Source organism: Solanum stenotomum, chromosome 5, assembly GCF_019186545.1.
Source record: "Solanum stenotomum isolate F172 chromosome 5, ASM1918654v1, whole genome shotgun sequence".
In the NCBI taxonomy this organism is placed as follows: domain Eukaryota; kingdom Viridiplantae; phylum Streptophyta; class Magnoliopsida; order Solanales; family Solanaceae; genus Solanum; species Solanum stenotomum.
In genome coordinates, this window is record NC_064286.1 from 6,173,303 (window position 1) to 6,193,267 (window position 19,965).

Below are 19,965 nucleotides of genomic sequence, written 5' to 3' on the forward strand. Positions count from 1 at the left end.
TAACAACTGTTTTTAGTATAGTGATCAACTAACATGGAACAGAGAAATAACATATTTAGACCTCATCATAACAATCAACCTCCATAATAATATTCAGTAAAACATCGTTTTTTTTCCAAAATCATTTTTTCATGGTATATTCACTATCGTAACATTTTGCTATAGTAACCAATAAATATCTAAACAAATAATATCGTTGTAACGATATTTCACTGTACTTATAATCAAGGGCAGAGCCACATAGATGTAAGAGGGTTCATCTAAATTATATTGTATACACAAAGTTGAAATTAATTTTTTTATAATGCATATATATTAGATGTTGAATCTCATTGACTTTTGTGGTGTGTTTACTTTTTCAGATTTTAAATCCCTTAATGAAAATCGTGACCATGCCATTACTTATATTATAATATAAGCCAATACTTTGAGTTATACTTTGCTAGCTAGTGTTAACTATGGTTCCATTTGCTCCCCTATATAAACCATCCAATATCTCTCTAATTTTATACCCACAAACACCACATATACTTCTTTTCTCACTCTCTCCCCAAATATAATCATGACAACAAGCATAGAAAGCCTTTGGATTTTTGCTTTAGCTTCAAAATGCAAATCTTTCACTTCTATAAACTCAATATTCTTTGCAATTTTTCTTATTCTTATATGGTTAGTCATGAACATGATTTACTGGGCTCACCCTGGTGGTCCTGCTTGGGGCAAACACACATGGAAAAAAATAGTGTCAAATCCAATTCCAGGCCCAAAAGGTTTTCCTGTTATAGGAAGCATGAACCTCATGACTGGTCTAGCACATCATAAAATAGCAAACATGGCGAAAACTCTTAAAGCAAGTCGTCTCATGTGTTTTAGCCTTGGTGAAACACGAGTCATTGTGACTTGTAATCCAGAAGTCGCGAAAGAAATATTAAACAGTTCAGTATTTGCTGATCGTCCGATTAAAGAATCAGCCTATAGGCTAATGTTCAATAGAGCAATTGGTTTTGCATCATATGGGGTTTATTGGAGGACACTTAGAAAAATTTCATCAAATCATTTATTTTCACCTAAGCAAATCAAAATTTATGAAAAACCAAGATTTCAAATTGCTAAACAATTGATTTCTATGTTTGAAAAAAATAGTCCAAATGACATTTTACGTGTTAGAGATGGTTTAAAATTGGCTTCTTTGAATAATATGATGTGTTGTGTTTTTGGTAAAAGTTATGATTTTGATTGTTGTAATTTAGAAACAAAAGAATTGATGAAGTTAGTTGATGAAGGTTATGAACTTTTGGGCATGTTAAATTGGTCTGATCATATTTCTTGGTTAGGTGAATTTGATTTACAGAGAATTAAACAGAGGTGCTCAGAACTTGTGCCAAAAGTAAACAAGTTTGTCAAAAAGATTCTTGATGAACATGTGAATCAATCTGGTGATTTTGTGGATGTTTTGCTATCTCTTCAAGGTTCAGAAAGATTATCAGAGAATGATATGATTGCAGTACTTTGGGTAAGCAATATTTCTCAATTTACGTGATACTATTTGACTTGACATAAAAAGACTATTGAAATTTATGATCTAGAACACTTATTGATCATTGATGTGGATATTCTAGAATTGAATTGTTTCTAATTAAAGAAATATGATACAATATATTTTTTGAAACAGACTAAAAATGGAAGGGTGTGAAGGAGGGAGTAGTAGAATAGATATACAAATAGAAAAGAAAACGAACATAACTAATTAATCAAGTCTTTTTCTTCTTAAGCGACTTGTCCTTTTCGAGAATTTTTGCTTCTTAAAAATATCTTTTGGTTATTGTAAGAATATGACCAAAATGTTCTCTGAATATTTAGTGATTGGTTCAAAATAGTTCCTAAAGTATACACGAAATAGTTTGATCTTTTAAATTAGCTAAAAGTTAATGCTTTTAGTCTCCATCAAATATTTAATAATTTGTATTTGTTAGATTTGACGGAGACAATAGAAAAAAGATTTAATTATAAATATCAAGAAAGTTCAATCAAATCTTTAAGTATGTAACTCAAAAAAAAAAAAAAACACTAAAAAGATGTCAAAACAGGAGAAATTACACCTAAAAAAGTTGCACCAGACTTCGAAAATAAATCAAAAACATCTCTAAAGATCAACTTTCTTAAACAGGAACCTCGAGTTATTAAAAAAATTGTACCTCCAAATTTGAGTACCCACTAATTTAGATTTTTTTTATAGTCCCTTCAAATTTAATATAAATATTAGACAAAGACTAAAAATGTTAATTTTTGACAAAAGTTAAGGATTAAAACTATTCAATGCAAACTTATAGGGATTATTTTGAATTATCCTCAAACATATGGGACTATTTTTATCATCTTTCGCTATCTGTTTAACTTAAAAAATTAGTGTGATAGGTGGTTAAAAGGTCACAATCAATAGCAATTACAGAGTTCAAATACCATTGACCTCTTGACTATTTTGATTATTTTTTCCCTTTACTTTTTGTGTCAATTATGTGAAATAAGTTTCATAATTCTGATTTGTCATAAGTCAATGCAGGTAGTATCACACTTGCTTTCTAATCATGGATCCGCCACTGGGACCACGACACATTTACCCTTACTATTAAAGTTTACTTTTGTAGGAAATGATATTTAGGGGGACTGATACAGTGACGGTATTGGTAGAGTGGATATTAGCCCGAATGACGCTTCATCCTGCTATTCAATCAAAAGTTCAAGTCGAGATAGACAGAATCGTTGGACAATCACGAACCATGACGGAGTCTGACGTATCAGAAATGATCTATCTTCCGGCCGTGGTTAAAGAAGTACTAAGGTTGCACCCTCCTGGTCCACTATTGTCGTGGGCCCGCCTTGCAATAACTGACACCACAATTGATGGTTATCAGGTGCCAGCTGGGACCACGGCCATGGTGAACATGTGGGCCATCACGAGAGATGCAGATGTTTGGGCTGACCCACTTATGTTTAAGCCAGAAAGGTTTTTGAACGAGGCACATAGTGACATGGATTTCTCGGTACTAGGGTCCGACATGAGATTGGCACCATTTGGGTCTGGAAGGCGATCTTGTCCCGGAAAGACACTAGGCTTGACCACAGTCACTTATTGGGTCGCAACACTTTTGCACGAATTCGAGTTTGGGCCCAGTAGTAATGTTGACTTGTCTGAGGTATTGAAGCTCTCTTGTGAAATGGCCCACCCACTTAAGGTCAAGATCCGATCTAGACGTGCTCCTAAGACAAGCTAAATGTGTTACAATATATAAAGTGGAAACATGGTCCCAATAAACAAAAGAAGACCATACTCTTTCTGTACATAATATCTAGTTTTTGGTCATCTTAATGTTTGATGGTAACGCTTCTGTTTTTATTTTTTCCCTTTGGATATGGTCTTTAGAAAGTTGATTTGGCTTTTGCTTGTACAAATGATGGTTCAATTAATATAAGTTTCAATTAAGATACATACTACTTTATAATATCTCTCTCTCTCTATGTCATGGTCCAACCCGTTGGATCGTGCAAACACCTATTCTAACACCTAGATAGGAGAATCCTACCCCCAAACTAGGATATTAAATGTTGAAGTGAACAAATAATATGCTAACACTCTGTTTACATATAATAATACTCTTAACTCAATTAAAAATAAAGTTCTTTTGTAAAGAATTACATTGAACCCTCTCCAAGGAACAAATCTAAACAGGTACAAGAGTTTCTAAGAGGATACATGGTTTTAAATTAAATAGACACTACTCCCACCATAAAGGAAGAGGAGTAGAAGTTGTCGGAGATCATCTTCGTCTTCTCCTATAAAACATCACTGAATCCTGCAACTAGACTATGTCAAGTGACATAGCAAGAGTTGTATCAATACAAACAACATGTACTAGTAGACATCATTGACTGATTTGAATTCATCATATCATATCATGCAAATAATAAAAGAAGCATGAACTTGGAGATAAAACTAGGACCCGACCTTTCAATCACCACCCTTACTACAAGCAATATTACCTTGAAACCAATACATTCTATATCACAAGTCCGCCCACCTTTCACTGTCAACTCCACCATCTGGTCATTTCACCTTCATAATAGATCATATCCTAACCTCTATCACATAGATATTTTCCTAATGCAAAGTCACTACTAACTTTGTTAACTGAACTACTATTCTCCCTCAAGATCTCATGCCAATACCCTGACTTTTAGTTATTTTGTCAACCAGATAACATACAACTCTAACCACTGTTAGAAACATAATGTAACGCCTCACAACTCCTAAACAAAGATCTGAACCATCTTCCGTATGCATATATGTCCGAGCCCAATGATTTTTAAGTTGTAAATATATGTCAAGTCTCTTAATAAGTGTGCTAAGTGTATCGGGTGTAGATTAGGATCGTAACATACCTAAAAAATCAAGTCAAATTCAAAATATTTCTATCGGTTAAGTTTTCGCATGAGTCCATATAAGGGTCAACTTCAAACTACTATATCTCTTAGAATATGAAGAGTTAAGAGTCTCATAACCTTTCAAATTAAAGGTCTATGAGTCTTTTTGTCAACGACGTCCAATTTGCGATAATCTAAGTGTGAAGTAAAAAGTTATGACTGATATACTAAAGACGCTTTATCCTGAAAAATGCTCTATGACATAGAGGGAAAACGGACCTCACTGTCCACTCGAATTAAATTTCATCCTCCAACTCTTGCTATTTTTTTTAGGGTATTTTTATCCTGAAAACACTTGAGAGTTATCTAAATTACCCAAAATGTGTAGGAAATCAGTTTTTCATAATTAAATCCTCTCATTCACTCCAAAACTATTTTATGCTCAAAAACATCAAAAACACCAAGGCTAGGGTTCATCTTTCAAGATTCTCCATCAAGCTTCCTTTCTAAGATATGTAATACGTCAATGAGAGTATCCCTTTCACTCTCATGCCTAAAGTATTTGGGTTCTCAAGAAACTCTTCAAGATTTTTAGAAGTAAAGTTAAGGTTCCTATGTAATTATGATTTTTCCTCATGAACTCATGTTTTCATTATTTCACGTTTGTTCTAAAAAATTTATTGCACTGCATTAGGATGAATCCTATGGTCTCTTATGCATTAATGACTTTTAAACATGAAAACAAACATGCTATGATTTACAACCTAAATACAAGTTATTTTTAAGGCATGACTTTTGAGCTTAACCTTAATGTGATATGAATGTTAAGATGTTTATATACCTATGATCATTATATGAATACATGTTATTTTAGGAGGACTATTTGGTAACAATGAGACATGGGTTTAAAAAACTCAAGTCTCATAACTACGCGTCAACGTAGGATTATGTTTCACCACTTTGATAGTTGACCTTTAGCCCTTTGTTGCTCATGTTTGTGGATCCGCATAAGATAAGATGAGGTTTTATACCTCGGTAAAGTATAGGACAACCCATCCAACTAGGATTACAAGTTGGGTGTCATGAGATCAAATGACACATGTCGGTTATAAGAAACTACCCAGTTTATGCATCTTTTACGATATGTCCTTAGCTTAATTTGAGGTACATTAAGTATGTTTTTTATGTTATGATTATGTAAGGCTACTGATTTAGACTCATCTTTATGTATATATTTTTGAAACATGATCTTAACACTGATATCTATGCATGAATTCCATTTTTTTTTTCAATTCCTTTTATTATGATTATGACTTTACTTTTTAGAAATCTTATTACATTGGTTCCTCAATATGTTACTTTATATGCGTATGTTGGTGCCCTTACATACTCAGTACATTCCACGTATTAACACTTACTTTTCTCTACACTGCATCCTTTTATGATGTAGATTTCGGCACCCATACTCAGACTCATGGCTAGTGAGGTTGCGGCAGTTCCAACCAAAAGTTGGTGAGTCCTCATTCGGGAAATTCCATGATTAATTGTTAGTAAGATTTCAGTAGGTTCTTTGTTTATTTGGTTTGAGGTAACTGAGGTCATGTCCCAGGAAAATTATTTCTTTAAATATAGACGCTAGAGGCTTATTTTAGATATTAGCTATTCAGTTGTCATGGATTTATTGAATTCCTTATTAAGACTTATTAAACATATGTTTTATCTTCCACATTAGTTTCATATGATATGCTTTAACATGTTAAGTCAAGGGTTAGCTTGGAACCACTTGATATTGTGTCTTAGTTGGGGTATAGACTCGGGTCATAACAAACTTGGTATTTAGTGTATGGTTCAAGTGTCCTAGGTTGTTTGAAAAACCACATATAGTAGAATTCTTTGTATGAGTGTAAAATGAGCCACACTTATAAGAATTAAGCTACATGATGTTTAGGAAATTATTCTCTTCCTTCTTAATCTGGTTTGTGCAATAAAGTTGAACTCTATCTATCTATCTATCTGTCTATCTATCTATCTATCTATCTATCCCCTTAATTCGTGTTTATGCGTGTTTCAGGTCATGCCTCCACGAAGAGTCATTGGTCGTCCGATGCAGACCAGAAATAGGGGATACTCTCTAGGCAGAACGAAACTCAAAGGCCATCAATACCTATTGGACCAAGAGTTCCAAACCCACCTATTGTACAACTACATCAGGTTGATGTTACTAATGCTGAATTTCGCAATCCAATCCAGATGTTGGCTCAAGCTATGATAGCTTAGGTTGGTCGTCTGGAAGCAGGTCTTGCAGAACGTAATTAGTTTCCAGACACGTCAAGGGTTCTTAGAATAAATCCTCTCGAGTTCACGAGGTTGAAACTAAATGAGAATTCAAAGAACTTTGTGGATGAGATTTAAAAGGTGTTTCAAGTGATGAAGAATGATTAGTGGAAGAAGAGTGGGGGATGGTACACCAATATTAAGTTGGGTTGTGTTTCAAAATGCTTTCATATGGCAGTTCTTTCCTCGTGAGCTACAAGAAGCAAAGCTAAGAGAGTTTCTCAGTTTTAAACATGATTCAATAAGTGCGCAGGAGTATAATCTCAAGTTCACAAAGTAGTCTCGCTATGCTCTGGAAATGATGGCTGATATGAGGGGTTGGATGAGCCTATTTGTGTCGGGATTGTCCTGCCTATTGAATAAAGAAGGTAAGATAGACATGTTGATTGGGTACTTGGATATATCTAGGTTGATGATTCTTGTGCAACAGGCACGGGAGGATAAGTTGAAAGATAGGGAAGAGTATTAGAACAAAAGGGCTAGGACTTATGTTTAGCCAACAAAAAGCCATCAACAAAGGCAGTCTGGACCAACTTCATTTTCATGGTAAGTGTCTATATGGTAAGGATAAGTGTTATGGTGTGGACAGACAGGTCACATATGCAAGTATTGTCCCACAATAAGGCAATTAAATAGAGGTAACATGCCTCGGTTTACTACACCATCCATCCCCGCAGGACGAAACTTTCAGAAAGGCACCACTTCTAGAGCAAATGGTAGCCATAATTACTTTTATGGTCTTTTTTCTCGTTAGTATCAGGAGAACTCTTCCGATATGGTTACATGTATGTTAAAAGTTTTATCCATTAATGTTTATGCTTTGTTAGACCGTGGGGCTACTTTTTATTTTGTGACTCCGTATGTTGCTGTAAAGTTTGGTTTTAAACCTAAAAATCTCTTAAAATCCTTTTATGTTTCTACTCCTATTAGAGATTCAATTTTGGCTGAGCAAATATATAGAAATTGCACAATCTAAGTCCTTCAAAAAGATACCACAACTGATCTAGTAGAGCTAGATATGGTAGACTTTGATGTTATTCTATTCATGAACTAGTTACATTCGTGTTATGCATTAGTTGACTACATAACCAAATTCATAGAGTTTCAATTTCCAAATGAGTCAGCCTTAGAGTGGAAGGGTAGTTCTACCTTACCTAAAGGTTGTTTCATTTCTTATCTTAAGACCAGAAAGATGATCTTAAAGGCTATCTCTACCATATATAGTTTGAGTTAAGGATTTCAGTCTCGACACCTCATCTCTTCCGTTGGTTCCTATAGTATGTGAGTTTCTATAGGTCTTTCCTAATGATCTTCTAAGAGTTCATCCCGATAGGAAAATATACTCTTCCTGACACGCAACCTATCTACATTTCTCCATATAGAATGACTCTAGCCGAGTTACAAGAGTTGAAAGAAAAGTTGAATAACCTTCTAGATAAGGGATTCAATAGGCTTTGAATTTCTCCATTGGGTGCTCCAGTTCTATTTGTGTACGAAAAATGGCTCTCTCCGAATGTGTATCAACTACCTTCAGTGGAACAAAGTCATCATTAATAATAAGTATCCCCTTTCTAGAATTGATGACTTGTTCGACCAGTTTCAGGGTGCCACCTGCTTTTCTAAGCTTGATCTTATATTTGGGTACCATCAATTTAAATTTAGAGAATGTAATATCTTGAAAAAAGCCTTTCTAAAATGGTATGGCTACTACGAGTTTCTTGGTATGTCATTTGGGCTAAACCAATGGTCCTATAGCTTTTATGGGCCTCAGGAACAGGATGTTCAAGCAATACCTTGACATGTTCGTTATTGTATTCATTGGTGATATCCTTATCTATTTCTTTAGTGAAGAGGAACATGCTAATCACCTCAGGATTATTCTCCAAACTCTCAAGGATAGAGAGTTGTTTGATAAATTCTTTATATATGAGTTTTGGTTGAGATCAATTGAATTTTTGGGACACGTTGTTTCCACTGAGGGTATTCGGTTGATGAAAAAAGACTGAGGTAGTGAAGAATAGGCCTAGCCCCACCACTCTGACTGACATTAAGAACTTTTTGGGTTTAGCCGATTACTATAGGAAATTTGCTGAGGGGTTCTCATCTATATTTTCCCAATGAACAGACTAACACAAATAAAGGTCAAATTCTAGTGGTATGAGAGTTGTGAGCGGGGCTTTGAAGACCTGAAGGTCCAGTTGACTTCTGCTCTAATTTTGACCTTTCCAGAGGGTACATACAATTTTGTGGTTTATTGTGACGCTTGTAGAGGTTGTCTTGGTTGCGTTCTAATGCAAGAACAATAAATTCATTCCTTATGTTTCTAGATAACTCAAGGTCTATGAGAAAAACTATCCCACCCACAACCTAGAGTTAGTTGTTGTAGTGTTTTCTTTAAAAAATTGGCGTCATTATCTTTATGGTGTGCATGTTGACGTCTTCACAAATCATAAGAGTTTGCAATATGCATTCAATCAGAAAGAGTTAAATCTTCATCGGATGAGGTGGCTTGAACTTGTTAAATATTATGATATGAGTTTGTCTTAGCAAGTTGTAAATGGGGAGTGTGGCCCATATAGAGGAAGGTAAGAAGGAACTGGAGATAGAAGTGAATGGACTTACACGATTGAGAGTTTGTCTGGCAGATTTCGATGAGGGTGGTGTGGTATTTTAGAATAGATATGAGTCTTTTACTGGTGATTGAGGTGAGGGAGAAGCAAGATATTAATTCCCCATTACTCCATTTTAAAGATGTAGTTCACAAACAAAATGTGGAAATCTTCTTAATTAATTGAGGGAAATGAAATATTTTGCTATCAAAGAAGGTTGTGTGATGTAGATGGGTTTAAATATCGAATTCTAACAGAGGCTCATAGTTCCAGATACTCCATTCACCATGTTCCACTAAGATGTACTGTGACTTGAGAGAAGTGTTCTAGGGGAATGGTAAAAGTGACATGACAATTTTGTAGCAAAGTGTCCTAACTATCAACAAGTAAATGTGGAACATCAAAGACCTGGTGTCAAGGCTCACAACATAAATATCTAATATGGAAATGAGAGATGATTAACATGAATTTCATCATAGGCCTACCTCGTACACACCGATAACAAAACTCCATTTGGGTAATCGTAGATATGATGACTAAGTCGACTCACTTCTTGTTCGTTAAGACTTCAGATTCCACCAAAGATTATTCAAAAATGTATACTCGAAAGATAGTCAAACTTCATGGGATTTCTGTCACATCCCGAGCCTACACCCTGGGCAGGACTGACACTTGAGAACCATTGCTGGCCCCAAGCGAACCCTTGGCCTGACTTACTTACTTAGCGGAAGACTTTAAGCATTATTACGATGATGAAATGCACTTTACTCAACTGTTTAATAAAATAACTAAGAATGTTTAAAGGTCAAACATTCAACTTGGCCAAAATGGCAACTCAAGTCTTAACATGTGAAATAATAATGTAAAAACAACTGACTACTAACTGTCTATGAAGCCTCTAAAACAAAGAGGGATGTCGGTACAGGACCCCCGATCATCCTAACAACTGAAAGCTAAACAATTATGAAAAAAGACTCTACGGAAAGCAATGAGGCTCACCAACTAACTCTGAGTGCTCAACCTGATCAACGAGGCGCTGGATGTTGATCCTGGTTACCTGAGTCTGCATCATAAAATGATATAGACCAACTTGCATCAGTACATTGAATGTATGAGTATGTGAGTTGGAATGCTAAACACAACTTAAGCTTGAATCTGAAAGGAACATTTACCTTGGTTTTCCCCAGATATGGTCATTTTGAGTTTTTGGTCATGTCCTTTGGTTTGACCAATGCACCGACAGCTTTCATGGACCTTATGAATAGAGTTTTCAAACCTTATTTAGATGTGTTTGTTATCGTTTTCATTGATGACATACTAATCTATTCAAGGAATGAAGAAGATCATGCTAGTCATCTCAGACTAGTCCTTCAGACTTTGAAAGATAAGGAGTTGTATGCTAAGTTCTCTAAATGTGAGTTTTGGCTTAAGTCTTTGGCGTTCCTAGGCCATATTGTGTCCGGTGATGGTATTAAAGTTAATACTTGGAAAATTGAGGCAGTGTAGAATTGGCCTAGACCCACATCTCCAACAGAAATTAGAAGTTTCTTGGGATTAGCTGGCTATTATAGAAGGTTTGTTGAGGGGTTCTCGTCTATTGCATCTCCTTTGACAAAGTTGACTCAGAAGACAGTGAAGTTTCAATAGTCTGAAGCTTGTGAGAAAAGCTTTCAGGAATTGAAAAAGAGGTTGATTACAACTCCAGTTTTGACGTTACCAGAAGGTACTCAAGGTTTTGTAGTGTATTGTGATGCATCTAGAGTTGGTTTGGGTTGTGTCTTGATGCAAAATGGCAAAGTTATAGCGTATGCCTCTAGACAGTTGAAAGTTCATGAGAAGAACTACCCAACCCATGACTTAGAGTTAGCTGCTGTAATGTTTGCTTTGAAGATATGGCGTCATTACTTGTATGGTGTGCATGTTGACATATTCACTGATCATAAGAGCCTTCAATATGTGCTTACTCAGAAAGAGCTTAATCTCAGACAGAGGAGGTGGTTAGAATTACTTAAGGACTATGACCTGAGTATTCTTTATCACCCAAGTAAGGCTAATGTTGTTGCTGATTCTTTAAGCAGATTGTCTATGGGTAGCACCGCCCATATTAAAGAAGAGAAGAGAGAGTTAGCAAAAAATGTGCACAGATTGGCACGCATGAGAGTCAGCCTTATAGACTTCGCTGAAGGGGGAATAGAAGTAACGAGCAAGGCCGAGTCATCACTAGTGTCAGAAATGAAAGAGAAACAAGACCAAGATCCCATTTTGCTTGAGTTGAAGGCAAATGTTCAAAAGCAAATAGTATTAGCTTTTGAACAAGGGGGAGATGGTGCTTTGAGATTTCAAGGTAGATTGTGTGTACCTATGATAGATAAACTCCAAGAGAGGGTGATGGATGAAGCTCACAGCACTAGATATTCCATTCATCCAAGTTCCATGAAGATGTATCGTGACTTGAGAGAAGTTTATTGGTGGGATGGCATGAAGAAGGACACTGCAGAGTTTGATGCTAAATGTCCAAATTGCTAACAAGTGAAAGTGGAACACCAAAGGCCCATTGGTTTAGCTCATAGGATAGAACTTCCAGAATGGAAGTGGGAGATGATCAATATGGATTTCATCATAGGGTTGCCAAGGTCTCGCAGGCAACATGATTCTATTTGGGTGATTGTCGACAGAATGACAAAATCAGCCCATTTTCTACCCGTAAAGACTACCAATTCAGCAGAAGACTATGCCAAGTTGTATATTCAAGAGGTGGTGAGACTTCATAGAGTCCTAATCTCCATTAGTTTAAATAGAGGTGTACAGTTCACTGCACAGTTCTGGAAATCTTTTCAGAAAGGCTTGGGTTCCAGGGTGAACTTGAGTACTGCCTTTCATCCTCAGACTGATGGAAAGCAGAGCGTACTATTCAGACTTTAGAAGATATGTTGAGGGCTTGTGTGATTGATTTCAAAGGTAATTGGGATGATCACCTACCTCTCATTGAGTTTGCCTACAATAATAGTTATCACTCCAGCATCAAAATGGCTCCATACGAAGCTCTTTATGGGAGACGATGTAGATCTCCCATTGGATGGTTTGAAGTTGGTGAAGCAGGGTTGATAGGACCAGATTTAGTTCACAAGATATGAAGAAGGTGAAAGTGATTCAAGAGAGATTGAAAACAGCATAGAGTAGCCAGAAATCCTACACTGATGTTAGGAGAAGGGCGTTAGAGTTTGAAATAGATGATTAGGTATATTTGAAAGTTTCACCCATGAAAGGGGTTATGAGGTTTGGTAAGAAGGGGAAACTTAGTCCCCGATTTATTGGACCTTATCGCATAGCTAAGAGAATTGGCAATGTTGCATATGAGTTTGAGTTGGAGTTGCCGCAGGAACTAGCAACGGTTCATTCGGTATTTCATATCTCCATGTTGAAGAAGTGCATAGGTGATCCTTCATTGATCCTACCGACTGAAAGTGTTAGGATCAATGATAACTTATCTTATGAGGAGATTCCTGTGCAAATTCTAGACCGTCAAGTTCGTAGGTTAAAAATGAAGAATGTAGCCTCAGTTAAGGTCCTTTGGAGGAGCCAATTTGTTGAGGAAGCCACTTGGGAAGCCGTAGAGTACATGAAGAAGAGATACCCATATCTCTTTGAATCCGGAGGAAATGTAGACCAAGGTACTAATTTCTTTCTTAGTGCTCTTTAAATTTTAGTGAGCATGTTGTTGCTTGTTGTTGTTTGCATGAATTGCTTGTTGGGTGTTTGAGTTTGATGTTACACCCTTAGCCTTGTTAAAGTAATCTCATTCGAGGACGAATGTTCCCATGGGGGAGATATTGTAACATCCGACAATTTGAAATAACTAAGAAGAGGCTTAGAATTGGAAATTTTCATTTTTGGAAAGAATTTAAAAATCTTGAAAATTTGGCTAAGTATGGAAAATAATGAATTTTTGGCCAACTTTGAACAGTTATAACTCCTAGCTCTAGATGATCTAGGTGTGGTTCCAGTTATGGTTGCAAAGTTCGTGGATTGGTCTTTCCAACGCCATCAAGTTTGCTCATTTCTGAGTTCGTATGAGCGAGTTATGCCCTTTGAAAGTTGGGCAGTTGGCAGGGAATCCGTCCGAAAATTTGTAAGGGCATTTTGGTCTTTTCCCTAGCCTTTTCTTTTGGATATATATGAGTGTGTTGGACTGATTTTGATAAGTTTTTCTCATTTTTAAAGAGTGAAAGTAAGGGTTTAAGAGTGAAGAGGAGAAGAAAAGGAAAAAGAGAAGATCAAGCTAGGTTTCGCTAAAGATCGTCGTGTTTTCTTCGGGGGTGATCCCTATTAAGGTATGTGAGTTCATAGTGTTGGGTTGGTTCTTTCCCCCACACTCCAAGCTCGTTTAATTTTGAGAAAAGATTGAATATGTTTGTTGAAGTTGTTGGTTATAATTGTAGAAGTTGTAGTTATGTTGTGTTGAAGTTCTTGTTGGTTTGGTGTATGTTTCGGTTGGTGTTTGTGAGTTGAATCTATTGCATGTTAAGAGGTTTATGATCTTAATTGTTTGGGGCTGGAAACTTTGATGTGTAGAAGGTTTAGAGTTGGAGAAAACTAAGGAGAAAAGTCAATTTTCGGGGAAAAAGGGTGGGGCGTCGCGCCTGTCAGTGCGCCCCAACAGGAGCTCTGAACTTTCCCCCTTTGGGCGGCGCGCCCATCAGAGCGCCAACAGGCTTCCTCTAAAGTTTTGGGTTTGGCGCTCCGCGCCTCTTAGAGCGCCAAGTTTTCCCATTCTTTCCCCACTTTCTCTTACATGTTCCTAGGTGTTGTACCTATGTTCCCTTGTTATTTCCAACACTCCAAGGTACGTTTAAACGTCAAGAACTCGTCCATAACACGTGATCAAACACCTTGAATTCATGATTCCAATTCAAGGAGAGTAAGTTTCCAAGTCAAGGGAAGTTAAGAGTTGAGTCTAGAAGTTCAAGAAGGGAGTCAAAGCAAGTCTTTAAAGCTTTCCAAGAATCTTTGTTGAATGTTTTAACTTCATTTTTCAGGCTCAAATTTCAAGTTAAGTCAAGAATTTCAAGTTAAGTCAAGATCTCAAAAGTTATTAGGGAACTATGTATTCCCGAAGAAGTTTCCAAATGTTTTTACATTTGAGTAAGAAAGGAACTATGATTCCAAAAGAGCCTTTGGGCTAGTTTTCAAGAAAAAGGAACATTGTTTCCAAGTGAGCCTTCGGTCAAAGTATTGAGTAATTATCTCAAATAAAGAAAGATGTGTTTAAAACACTTATGAGCTAAGTATTTTTGGGAGTATTCTTGAGCATCGAATTGGGGACACGAGTTCATATTAACTCAACTCTCCATAAGAACCATGCGCCAACATGGGAGTTAACGGGTCATACTTTTTAGATGAATCCGTAAGATTAAGCTAATGGATCCACTTAGTAAAGTTAGCTTCCTATATCACGGCAAGGTATAGGATGGCTCTTGGGCAACGTAAGGTAAAATGTTGTATCATCACTAGGGCTCATAGTGGTGATTGTCGGTTAAAAAATCTCCCCCTAAAGTTATATTACTTTATATAAGTAAAGTTGAGTTGTTATTGTTTTAACTTTAACAAGCTAAGTTGTTTATACTATTTTGCAAGCTTTATATATTGCATGTGTCGTATTGCTTTATATATTGAGTTCAGTTATTTAAGAGTTGAACAGAGCCAAGGTAAGAGTTCCTTTGTACTCTTTTCAAGCGTAAGTTGTGGTTTAGCTTTCCAGCTCGCATACTTGTACATTCAATGTACTGATGCCAGTTAGCCTACGTCTTATTATGATGCAGACACAGGTGCCCAGGTCCAGCAGCCGGTTCGCCGTTGATCCAGTTGAGTACTTCCGAGTCAGTGGTAAGCCTCTTTGTGTTTCGGAGGACTCGATTATGTTGTTCTTTTAGTTTTGTTTTATTAGGATGTTGCAGGGTCTGTCCCAACATCCATCTCAGTATTATAGAGGATTCATAGACAGTCAGTCAGTTAGTTTGGAGTCTCTCATCTATGTATATATGTAAATATTCTATTTTGAGACTCAAGTTGCCTTTTTGGCCAGATTTTATTTTAGTCAGGTTGTTTTAAAACCTTGCATTGCATTGAGTTTTTCGTTGAGTTAAGAAAGCCAGGCCAAGGGTTCGCTTGGTGGCCAGCAATGGTCTTCGAGTGCCAGCCACGTCCAGGGTGTAGTCTTGAGGCGTGACAAACTTGGTATCAGAGCAAGTTCAAGAGTTCTAGGGAGTTTATGAAGCCGTGTCTGTAGAGTCCTAGTTATCGCTGTGAAGCGCGCCACATTTATAATTGGGAGGCTACAACATTTAGGAAAATTTTTCATTTCTTTCACACTCATCTCGTGCGTTAGAGTTGATCTCTAAAAAGTTTCTGTCTAATCCGTGCTTACACATGTTTCAGATAGTCATGCCTCCATGAAGAGTTGGCAGAGGGCGTCTTCCTAGACGTTATGTTGATGAGCAAGAGTTACCATATGCCCCGAGAGTGCAACCACAAGGGGAAGTTTCAAATACCGAGTTCAGAGAGGCAATTAGAATTCTGATTTCTTCGAATTTGAAGAGATGTGGATATCTCTTCTTCATATATTCCTTAGCTTCCCAAGTAGCTTCCTCAACAAATTGGTTCCTCCAAAGGAATTTGACTAATGCTACCTCTTTTGTTCTCAACTTGCAAACTTGGCGATCTAGAATCTTAACATAAATCTCCTCATAAGACAAGCTATCCTTGATCCCAACATCTTCAGTTGGTATAATCAATAAAGGATCACCCATGCAACTTATTCAACATGGAGATGTGAAATACCAGATGAACCGCTGCTAACTCTTGGGGTAGCTCCAACTCATAAGCTACCTTGCATATTCTCTTGGAAATTCTGCGTTCACTATTAAGCCTACGCCTGTCCATTCCTTTCAAGCTTGATCCTTCCAGGGCCAATATATCGGGGACTAATCTTCCCCTTCTTACCAAACCTCATAACACCCTTCATGGGTGAAATTTTTAAATATACCCAATCATCTACTTCAAACTCTTACTCCATTCTCCTAACATCAGTGTAGGATTTCTGACGACTCTGCGCTGTTTTCAGCCTCTCTTGAATCACTTTCACTTTCTCCATAGCTTGATGAACTAAATCTGGTCGTATCAACCCAGCTTCACCAACTTCAAACCATTCAATAGGAGATCTGCATCTTCTCTCATAAAGATCTGCATAAGGAGCCATCTGGATGCTAGAATGGTAACTATTGTGGTAAGCAAACTTAATGAGAGGTAGGTGATCATACCAACTTCCTTTTAAATCAATCACACATGCCCTCAACTTATCTTTTAAAGTCTGAATAGTGCGCTCTGCTTGACCATCTGTCTGAGGATGAAAATCAACACTTAAGTTCACCTTTGAACCCGAGCCTTTTTGGAATGACTTCCAAAACCGTGCAGTAAATTGTGCACCTCTTTCTGATATGATCGAAATAGGGACTCCATGAATTCTTACTACCTCTTGAATATATAACCTGTCATAATCTTCTGCTGTATGGTTAGTCTTTACTGGCAAAACGTGGGCTGACTTTGTCATTCTATTGACAATCACCCAAATAGAATCATGCAGCTTACGAGACCTCGGCAAACCTGTGATGAAGTTTATATTAATCATCTCCCATTTCCATTCCAGAAGTTCTATATTTTGAGCCAAACCACTGGGCCTTTGATGCTCTTCTTTAACTTGTTGGCAATTCGGACACTTAGCAACAAATTCTGCAATGCCCTTCTTCATGCTACTCCACCAATAAACCTCTTTCAAATCGTGATACATCTTCATGGAACCCGTATGAATGGAATATCTGGAGCTATGAGCTTCCTCCATAATCCTCTCTTGGAGTTAATCCACCCTTGGTACACACAATCTACCTTGATACCTCAACACACCATCTCCCCCTTGTTCATAAGCCATTAATTTTTGCTTATGAACATTTTCCTTCAATTCAAGCAAAATGGGATCTTGGTCTTGCTTCTCTTTTACTTCTGACACTAATGATGATTCAATCCCATTCATCACCACTACTCCTCCTTCTGTGGAATCCATTAGTCGGACTCCCAGGCGTGCAAGTCTATACACATCTTTTGCTAACTTTCTCTTTTCTTCCTCAACATGGGTGATACTACTCATAGACAACCAACCTTCTCAAAGCATCAGCAACAACTTTAGCCTTACCTGGGTGATAAAGAATACTCATGTCATAATCCTTAAGTAATTCTAACCACCTCATTTGTCTGAGATTAAACTATTTCTGAGTAAACACGTACTAAAGACTCTTGTGATCAGTGAATACATCAACATGCACAGCATACAGCTAATGACGCCATATCTCCAAAGCAAATACCACGACAACCAACTTTAAGTCATGGGTTGGGTAGTTCTTTACATGAACCTTCAACTGTCTGAAGGCATAAGCTATAACTTTGCCATTCTGCATTAACACACAACCCAAACCAACTCTAGACGCATCACAATAGACCACAAAGCCTTGCGTACCTTTTGGTAAGGTCAATACTGGGGCAGTAGTCAACCTCATTTTCAATTCCTGAAAGGTTTTCTCATAAGCTTCAGACCATTGAAACTTTACTGTTTTCTGAGTCAACTTGGTCAACGAAGATGAAATGGACGAGAATCCCTCAACAAATCTTTGATAATATCCAACCAACCCCAAGAAACTCCTAATATCATTTGGAGATGTGGGTCTAGGCCAATTATGCACTGCCTCTATTTTCTGAGTGTCAACTCTAATTCCATCACCAGAAATTATGTGGCCCAATAATTCCACAGACTTAAGCCAAAACTCACATTTAGAGAACTTAACATATAACTCCTTATCTTTCAAAGTCTGAAGAACTATTCTGAGATGGCTAGCATGATCTTTCTCATTCCTCGAATAGATTAGTATGCCATCAATGAACACCATAACAAACATATCTAAATAAGGCTTGAATACTCTATTCATAAGGTCCATAAACGCTGCAGGTGAATTAGTTAAACCGAACGACATGACCAAAAACTCATAATGACCATAATGGGTCCTGACTGCTGTCTTGGGAATATCACACTCCCTTACTTTCAACTGATGGTAGCCAGATCTGAGGTGTATCTTAGAAAAATAAGAGGCACCCTAAATTTGATAGAAAAGATCATCAATTCTCGAAAGAGGATACTTGTTCTTGATGGTAACCTTGTTCAATTGGCAGTAATCTATACACATCCTAAGGGAACCATCTTTCATTCTCACAAATAAGACCGGACCGCCCCAAGGTGAGACACTTGGTTGAATAAAGCCCTTATCTAGGAGATCTTTCAATTGCTCTTTAAGCTCTTTTAACTCTGCTGGTGCCATTCTATATGGCGGAATATATATAGGACGAGTATCTGGAATAATGTCTATGCCAAAGTCTATTTCTCTCTCAGGAGGGACTCCGGGTAGATCATCTGGAAAGACTTTCAGAAACTCTTTTACTATAGGAACTGACTGCATGAGAGGTATCTCAACACTAGAGTCATTAACTCGGACTAAGTGATAGACACAACCCTTAGAAACTAACTTTCTCGCCTTAAGGTACGAAATGAAATGACCTTTAGTCACTGCTGAACTACTACTCCACTCTATGACTGGCTCATTTGGAATCTGGAACTTGACAACTCGAGTTCTACAATCTAGTGATGCATAACATACATGAAGCCAGTCTATACCTAGAATGACAGCAAAATCTACCATGTATAACTCAACTAAATCAGCCATGGTGTTCCTGTGATTGATGGAAATTGAACAATCACGATAGACTCTCTCTGCTAGAATAGACTCACCAACATGTGTAGAAACACTGAAGGGCTCACTAAGTTGCTCAAGAATAACATCGAAATTCATAGCAACATAAGGAGTTACAAAGGATAAACTTAAATTTTGGGTCTAGCAAAGCATAAACATTAAAATTAGAGACTTGGATCATACTAGTGACAACATCTGGCGAATCCTCTTACTCTTGCCGACTAGTGATCGCATAAAGGTGGTTTGCTCCTCCGCCAGTTTCGAAAGTAGCTCCTCTAGGTGCAGCCCTGTCTGGTGGAGCAACTGATGAAGATTGGGTTCTATTTCCTTGATTCCCATTACCTTGCCGATTCTTTGGACACTTTTTCATAAAGTGACCCTGTTTTCCACACTTGAAACAACCTGTGGAGCCATCACGACATTTACCTGGGTGGGTTCTACCACACTTAGCACATGCAGAAGCCCAGTTACCTCCTTGTGCCACACTGCCCTAAGATTGGGCAGGTCTAGCTCTGAAGTTCTGAGAATTCTGATTATTGTACTCACATTTGCTCCTTGGTGCAGGTGCACTAACAGATAATGGAGCAGGTCCTTTCTGCTTTTGCTAAAAGGACGAACGATTCACATTACTTCTTTGCTGCCCGGACTCATTTCATGTCTTCGCTTTCTTGTTTCTAAACTCCTCCATATCCCTCAGCTTCTCTTTCTCAACCTGCTGCACGTAGACCATCAACCTTGATATATCCATGTCACCTATT

The 19,965-nt window shown here is 37.4% G+C and overlaps 2 protein-coding genes across 2 annotated transcripts in view; both read left to right on the top strand.

Moving 5' to 3' along the window:
• Positions 1 to 528: 528 nt before the first annotated feature.
• Positions 529 to 3,394, top strand: LOC125864707 (cytochrome P450 78A6-like). The gene is made up of 2 exons (XM_049544748.1): positions 529 to 1,513; positions 2,646 to 3,394. Exons 1-2 carry the CDS (start codon positions 563 to 565, stop codon positions 3,270 to 3,272), a joined length of 1,578 nt encoding a protein of 525 aa, XP_049400705.1. The 5' UTR covers positions 529 to 562; the 3' UTR covers positions 3,273 to 3,394.
• A 281-nt stretch (positions 3,395 to 3,675) lies between these two features.
• LOC125864709 (serine/arginine-rich splicing factor RS31-like) overlaps positions 3,676 to 19,965 on the top strand; it is a 100,127-nt gene continuing 83,837 nt past the window's right edge. The window contains exon 1 of the mRNA XM_049544755.1: positions 3,676 to 3,687. The gene's annotated coding sequence lies outside the window, so the exon portion shown is untranslated. The remainder of the gene's footprint in view (positions 3,688 to 19,965) is intronic.

Excerpts from the sequence above, each read along its gene's own strand:
- LOC125864707 (XM_049544748.1), top strand. The coding sequence starts at position 563 with ATGACAACAAGCATAGAAAGCCTTTGGATTTTTGCTTTAGCTTCAAAA. Across the intron at positions 1,514-2,645 it reads ATATGATTGCAGTACTTTGG|GAAATGATATTTAGGGGGAC; the intron begins GTAAGCAATATT and ends TTACTTTTGTAG.